Here is an 8,340-nt window from a genome sequence, read left to right as displayed (position 1 = left end):
GAAATGGTGTACAACTAGAAAATGGGTCACAGTTCTGCCATCTATCCGCAGCATGCGGAACCCGAATCACGCAAGTGAAGTGGATGGGCATTGGACACACACACATACGTATGTATGATTGTCCACGTGTCGTAGTTTCGTGTTTGACGTGTTGCAAACTTGTTTTGCGGTTTATTTGCATTACTCATTATTACTTTAACTTTCAAATTAAATTTACTTCTTGTGAATTGCAGGTTGCTTGATCCTGTTAATCCATGATGACAACCTAGGTATCATGGTGATAGATGTCATAAGATGTCTGTTGTCTCGCAATAATCCAGTTAATTTAGCTTGTGTGAAGTTGAAAATGTGTCATATGGCAATGGAATGCAGTGATTTGGCACAAATAATAGGAGATTTACTTGACATAATTAACTGGAAGCTTTATCCTTATGTGTTGGATTTAACCTTACTTCTAATTTCCATCTCTGATAAGAACTGTAAGTAGTTTAATATAGACTAATACATAGTAGGCCCTAATGCCTGTTTTCATATAAAATCAGACTAACCACACCATCTCATTATTTCTTTATCCAGAAGAGAAGCAAGAAACTGTATGCTATGTCATAATAAATTACACTAAAAGTCACATTTCTAATTGAGAGGGGTCCATGTAAATATTAGCCAGCTGTTCTTCGTCACACCAGGCTCTGCTTTGTTTATCTCGGCTGAGCTTGCAACTTTCTTATAGGCATTACAATACAATACAATACCACATAATATATCACAATACAAGACAATATAATAGGCTATTTTTAAGAATTCTGTATAATTTTTATAATTAAATCTTTCTTCCCTTATTAATTTTCATTTTAATATGTTGGGCTTAACTACACCAGACGAAATAAATAAATCACAAATCACAAAAGTTTAGGACACTATACGGAGTGGAAGGGAACCTATTACATTAATTCACAGAGCTAATAGATGAAGTCAATGCGAACAAGTTTTGTCAAATAAGTTTTTTGATATGTCCACTAGTTTTGATAGTACGAAATGCAACGCGTTGCAACGCTGTACGCTATTATTATTATTATTATTATTATTATTATTATTATTATTATTATTATTATTATTATTATTATTATTATTATGCGAAGGACAGTCAAATACCTTTGAAAAATCGCACAAAACACCAAACATTCTGGTGTGATTTTCAAATTTAGCAGTAACATAAGGATACTAATTTATGAATTGTATGGAGTAGATAATCTCTTTCTAAAATCATACTGAGCCTTGTTGAATTCTAGGCTATTTTCATAATATCAAAAGGAACGAACCTCAATCTAATAATAAGAATGGTAATAACTTGCCTACCAAAAAATAACACTAGGTCGGCCCACAGAATATGTTGTTCTTCTGTGTGATAGATTTGAAGTTCGACCTCTGAATCTAGTCATGTTTTATAGTTTTTGTTTTTTGATCTAATCCCTGGGGATTGTTTTCTATATCCTTTCGTATTTGTTTATTTATTCTACCATGCTTTTTCTTGTAATTGATTAGAGAATTAATACAGATAGCGTTTATTTTATGTGTGTGCGTGTATTCTTTTTTTTTTTTTTAAATTGTGCACTTAAACCACCTTCTCTTCAAGTTTGGTACAGTATTTTGAAAATATCTTGTAATATACGTCAAGTTTACTTACTTTTATGATACAGATGGACAGTGGTCATATTTTTAGAAATACAGTAGAGTTCCGATTATCCGGCATTCCGTGTTATACGAATCTCTTTTTTTTTTTTTTTTTTTTTTTTTAATTACAGTAGTGTGCATATATACAATATTGGACAGTAATAAAGTTTTTTAAAAGTCAATTACGTACTGTACATTTTGAATACAAGGATCCTGGTGAATTCCCACAAAACACGAACATGTGACTGCATGTAGGTACATATACATGTGAGTAACGTCTCTCTGCATTACTGAGTCCGATCTTTGTCCCTTCAAGGTTACATGATAAAAAAAATACATAGCGCTCTCACCCTCCGTATTATCCGGATTTTTGCTTATCCGGATTACCCTCGGCTCGAATAGTCCGGATAATCGGGATTCTATTGTATAGTAATATTAATATGTTTTACAATAATTTACATACCTTACATTATTTTCAGTATAATTGTACCAAATACCTACTTAAAATTCGATGTTTGAATGTAAAATCAATTTTTACCTTCATTTTTCCGGTAATTTGTAGCCTACCTGTTAATTGTCAGAAGTTTTCTAGAAATTTATCAAAAGATTATGTGTTTATGTATTAAAATCGCTATTTTTTCGATTAGACATTTATTATAGGGTCATTTAGGGACATCTCGGCACTCTAAGGAAAAAAAAAATGTTAATTTTGAGACCAATTTAAGCAAATTTTATTCTAGTTTTTTTCCTAATATGTATGGACATGTTTTCCTTATATTTCATATATCTGATGCCAATGTGATCATTTTGTATCACTATATTAAAAAAAAATACAAATTTGTGCCGAAGTGTCGACAACTTCCATAACGGGGAAGATTTCGACACAGTATTACAAACATAAGGAACACTTCAAAACCCAACATTTACAACACAAATTTTGATCCTGAAATATTTCTAAATATTTTATAGTACTTTTACTCGCGTTGGTCACGTGTGAATTTTTCATCGATGGCATTTTCCACACATGCCTTGTGGTATTCTCCAACACACTGAATACAAAGTTCTCTAGCATTGTCATCGTAGTAATACCCACTACCCGTGGCACAATAGTTTTTTTTTTTCATTGTCCAGATTGTTTGATGAATTAGCTCCCTCCCCGTAAACACCGAGCATTAGACGGCTTCCTTCTGTGGGAAAGCCTAACTTCTTTTTGTTTAATCACCTTCCGCTGTTTCCTATAGTTTTCAGACGTTATTAGTCTGAGTCTTGCAGTTTTATTACTCTTTTATCACCAGATGGAAGTGTTAGCAGCGAAACTGGCGGCAGTTCTTCAAAGGAAGTATCAGGGGGTGAGGAATTAGTTAAGTCTAAATGTCCTTATGCAGATGATGTCTGTGATGTTTTTGAGGCAGTGGTAATGTCTTCTTCAACGCGAATTTCACATCAATTTTCGGCTAGAACCAGACCATACTCAAACATGTTATCCTGCAGTACGTCAGAATGTAAATAGTCTCTTACATCATTAATAATTGTTAATTCATAATATATCCTTTAGAATCAAGGCGGAGGATATGCCGAACTAATTAATGTTCTATATTTGTATAGAGAGTTGTGCCTTTTTCTATTTTTCCGATATCAATGAAAATTAAAATGTAAAGTTTAAATATGATGGTTCAATGGAAGATGAGTACTGGGTGTTCATTTCAAAGTGTGTCATGACGTCACTGTTGTGAGTCAGCGATTTGAAGCGAGTTTCAGCTTTTATGTCAGAGAAGTTGCCTATTATTCAAGGCCTTCAACCTGAACAACGTCGTAGCAACAAATGGTGGTCTGTACGGTCTGTGTGCTACCATAACCTCTTTCGAACTGTGTTTTGCGCGGGCAAGTCGTACGCAGGGTATTTGTTATCATCGGTTGCTTACGGCAACATTCCACAACACAAATCAAATGCTCCGTGTCCATGTTGACCTTCCAAGTAAATGTCAACAAATACTTAAGTCATCGTCTTACCCCTCTCCCCATATCCCGACAGTAAGAAAAAACTTACCTCAGTAGGCCTACGTGTTTCCATACAGTTCACATTCCTGCCACTACCGGCGTTACCGTACGTATCGGTACGTACTCTTCAGAATGAACGCCGTACCTGCTAGGCAACTTCTCTGGCACATAGGTAATACGCCTTTGCGGAAGTGTAGGAAGATTGAATTCTCTAGGCTCAACGGCTAGCCACATGACGACATACAGCGAGCCATGACACACTTTGAACTAAACACGCAGTAGTTTCATACATGCAGGCAGACACAAAGAGAAAAACAGATAGACGGACTAAGTGGCACTGAAAAGCTCTACGAAGGATTGCGAACTTTCCTAAGACAAAAACAAACATTTTGATAGAGACAGCCTCTCAGAAGAACTACAAGCGAAATCAGGGAGAACTCCACATATTCGTGATCTCCCCAAAACAGTGTCGTAATCTCCCCGAGATACCTTCATTAAAAGATAACAACACACTCGAAATAAAGATAATAATTGTTTGAGGGTGATCACTTTGGCACCTTTACTAAAATGTAACATATACAATAATTTGTGCATCTCTAATATCACGCACATCTTTTCAAAGTACAGGGTCTTTCTTAAGTAACGAGTCTATCGAAAAATTAACTATTTTGAATAATTTTTGAAATGATGTTCATCCTCACGAGAAAGAACCCTTTCCGGTGTCGTACAGTCGATTTGTAAACAAACACCCTCTCCCCTTGCCTTCAGAACTATTAAACGAAAGAAAAAAATGTTATGATTTGTTTTATTTAACGACGCTCGCAACTGCAGAGGTTATATCAGCGTCGCCGGATGTGCCGGAATTTTGTCCCGCAGGAGTTCTTTTACATGCCAGTAAATATACTGACATAAGCCTGTCGCATTTAAGGACACTTAAATGCCATCGACCTGGCCCGGGATCGAACCCGCAACCTTGGGGATAGAAGGCCAACGCTATACCAACTCGCCAACCAGGTCGACAAAAACGAAACAATGGTTAGTGTTTAGTGTCTTATACCTTTATTAAAACACATAAATGTAAAAAGTTTCAATTGTTGGCAAATTATGGTGTACAATTATCAAAATGTCTTCCGTTCTGCTGAATGCACAAATATAAACGACATATCAACTCTTCATGGATTCTGATGAGCACATCAGGCGTAACCATATTTGTATCGTGTGTTCAATTCGTTCCACTAGTTCAGGAATGATGTGTGACTTAGTCGTATAGACACGATCCTTGATGAATCCCCAGAAAAAGAAGTGCAGGGGATTCAAATCAGAGGATCGCGGAGGCCAATAGATTGGGCCTGTTCGTGCGATCCACCTGCCTGGAAACACTTCGTCTACGGAATAAATGCTTAATTTGAGGACACTGTTTCCATGTTCAAACCAGGCAGCAATTTTTCTCTTATGCAATAACGTTAAGCGACTGTGTGGCATTTTATCATTCCAGTCTATCACAACAATGTGTATAGGCATGGCCGTGTGCCATTATCCTTGTCATGCTCCAGTTCATTTTAATAACTTGGCGTATAGAAGGCCATGCTCAGGTCATTTTAAGTTGACATCAAGTGTACATTACACATGGATAAGTAGCTTCCTAGGCGGCGGGGGAGAGGGTGTTTGTTTCCAAATCGACTGTACGGCACCGGGAAATGTTTTTTCCCGTGAGGATGAACATCATTTCAAAAAATTATCCAAAATAGTTGATTTTTGATAGACTCGTTACTTATGAAAGACTCTGTACTATAAACTAAAGCTGGTATATTATACAGAGTGTTTAAAAAATACGGGGCATAATTTCAGGTATTTCCCACATGTAGACAATCAAAATAGTTCATTACAACATGTGTCCGGAAATGCTTTATTTCCGAGTTATGGCCTTCACAACATTGAAATTCACCGGAACGTTTTTCTTTCCGCAGGTCGTTGCCGTCAAAGGGGACATTAGGAGGGCATTCTGACAGTTCATTCCGAGGCGAAGGTTACATTCAGTGTTGTGTAGGCGTTAGACTGTGCGACATGTATTCAAATCAAGAGCTGGCAGAGATACACTTCATGTAAAGTAGCCACGTTCAATTAGTAGGCTAGCGGTGTCAAAGAGGACGGAAGCTTTGTAGTTTCAATAATTTTAATTATGTCGCACTGTCCATTGTCGTCGTCAAGTCTTTTGAAGGCCGCTCCAATAACTCCACGCGGAGTGTATAAACCAGAGTTGCAAATTTTAGCAGTGTGTCTTGTTCTAGTTCACAGTGAAAATGAATTATATTACAGTTCTTTAAATAATTAATTTAAAATAAATAATCTAAATAATATAAATAATCTTCAAATTAACTCATGCTTTGAGCAATTAAGCCTAGCCCATATCCATGTTATATTAATATATAGCAGTAACAAACAAGACGTGACAACGTCGCATTTTTATTTTATTATCGGTGCATGCAATAAAGATCTACAAATCTTAAAAGGAATGCCGCTGTACAATAATTAAACGAGGTGACTATACGGTAAGGCGGAAGGCAATGCTGCGCTGGCTCGTCGTTTGTACCAGGAGAGGTACCCACAGCGACAATGTCCAGATCGGAAGACATTTGTACGTCTCCATTACCGTCTGTGCGAGTATGGAAAATTTAACTCTCCTGGTTTGGGAAGGGGACGACCAAGATCTACAACTCCAGAAGTACAGGAGGAGATTCTGGAGGCTGTGAACATGACTCCTTCTATCAGCACACGAAGGGTAGCGTTGCAAGTCAATGTTCCTCATACGACTGTCTGGAGACTGTTGAAAGAGTATCAATTGTATCCTTATCATTTGCAACGTGTACAGGCCCTGTCACCAGCAGATTACCCTGCACGAGTTAGGTTCTGTCAGTGGTTCTTGCAGCAGTGTGGTGTAAATCCGAACTTTCCTGCCTTAGTATTATTTGCAGATGAAGCACAGTTCACACGAGATGGCATAACAAATTTCCACAATCAGCATGTATGCGCGTGTGAAAACCCACGTGCAACTGTTCCATTTCATCACCAGGTGCGGTTCTCCCTCAACATGTGGGACGGTATCATTGGTGATCGATTAGTTGGACCCCATGTACTTGTAAACAGACTTACGGGGCAGGCGTACACAAACTTCCTGGAAAACACCATACCTCATGTTTTAGAAGACACTCCACTGATCAATCGTCAACATATTCACTTCTTGCATGATGGCGCTCCTGCACATTCAGTCGTACGGCTCGCCGGTACTTGGGTCGAAGGTTTCCTGATCGATGGATAGGTAGAGGTGGCCCAATTGCTTGGCCTCCACGCTCACCTGATCTGAACCCTCTCGATTTCTACTTGTGGGGCCATTTAAAATCATTGGTTTATTCGTCTCCGGTGCCTGATTTGGAATCCCTTCGGAATCGAATTGTGGCATGTTCTGAGGACATACGCAATACTCCTGGAGTTTGGGATCGTGTTCGCAGGTCAATGAGACATCGATGTGAGGTCTGTATTCAAGCAGGAGGTGGACATTTTGAACATCTTCTGTAATGACAACGACCTGCGGAAAGAAAAACGTTCGGGTGAATTTCAATGTTGTGAAGGCCATAACTCGGAAATGAAGCATTTCCGGACACATGTTGTAATGAACTATTTTGATTGTCTACATGTGGGAAATACATACCTGAAATTATGCCCTGTATTTTTGAAACACCCTGTATTTCATGACAGAAAAGAAAAGTGTAACTCACATTCATTGTGTTTATTGCCTTCTGTGAACGTAAAACACAAGTTGAAGAAACGAGGTTCACTTACGCAGAGATTACAAACACGGTCAACACATCTCTTGTAAGTTAGTTCCACTTTTTTTACCTAGGAACAGTGCTCGCAATGGCTACTTTTCTCAAGTGTCGAGATCTCCCAAAATGACACTATATAAGATATTTATTTTAGCGAAAGCAAATTTTTACGACAAAGTTTATTCTTATTTTCTAGGTTTGGATATAGTGAATGCAAAGGCAATAGATGCAATACTCTTGCGTCTTGACCCTAATTGTGCTCCTGTCATTAATCCTGTTGACCAGACAGAAATAAAGAAGGCAGATTATACTAGACAAGTGGAATTAGCTATTCTGTCTACATCTTCGAATATATTGTGGAGACTAATGATTTCATTTAAACCTCTGTCACAACATGATCTGCCTCCAAATGTCCCGGTTCCCTCTCAGTCTGCACTGTGGTATGTTTAAACTTTTCTTCTTTACTTACTTCAATTTGAACTTCATCATTTTAATAATTATATTTATTGTTTCATAAGATGTGCAAAAATTTAAGAAGAAATACATTTACAATAGGTACAATGATAATACATTCTGTAAACAATGACTTCATTTCTGATACAGTTGTGTGTCTCAGTATTGTTGTTGAGAAATGACTTCACGAAATCCACAAAAGAATATATTATGGGGCCATTCTTCTCTCACATAGCATATTCGATAAGTAGATGTCACACAGGGAATATGAAATGTTTCTTACTTTTAGATGATATTATAAGACAATATTAGGGTGTGACACTACTCGTAAAGTTTTAAGGGGAGAGGATGGTGAAATTTCCAATTTCTTTGTTATTTGTTTAATACTTTCAATTTT

At 37.4% G+C, this 8,340-nt stretch overlaps 1 protein-coding gene across 1 annotated transcript in view; it reads left to right on the top strand.

Moving 5' to 3' along the window:
* Nucleotides 1-239: 239 nt before the first annotated feature.
* Nucleotides 240-8,340, top strand: part of LOC138708531 (uncharacterized) — a 28,735-nt gene continuing 20,634 nt past the window's right edge. The window contains exons 1-2 of the mRNA XM_069838646.1: nt 240-479; nt 7,687-7,930. Of these exons, the coding sequence (XP_069694747.1) occupies nt 275-479; nt 7,687-7,930 (449 nt within the window). The 5' untranslated portion in view covers nt 240-274. The remainder of the gene's footprint in view (nt 480-7,686; nt 7,931-8,340) is intronic.

The sequence above is a fragment of the Periplaneta americana genome, chromosome 11 (assembly GCF_040183065.1).
Source record: "Periplaneta americana isolate PAMFEO1 chromosome 11, P.americana_PAMFEO1_priV1, whole genome shotgun sequence".
NCBI classification, from domain to species: domain Eukaryota; kingdom Metazoa; phylum Arthropoda; class Insecta; order Blattodea; family Blattidae; genus Periplaneta; species Periplaneta americana.
Note: the sequence above shows the minus strand (reverse complement) of the source record. Positions and strands in the feature narration are given on the sequence as shown.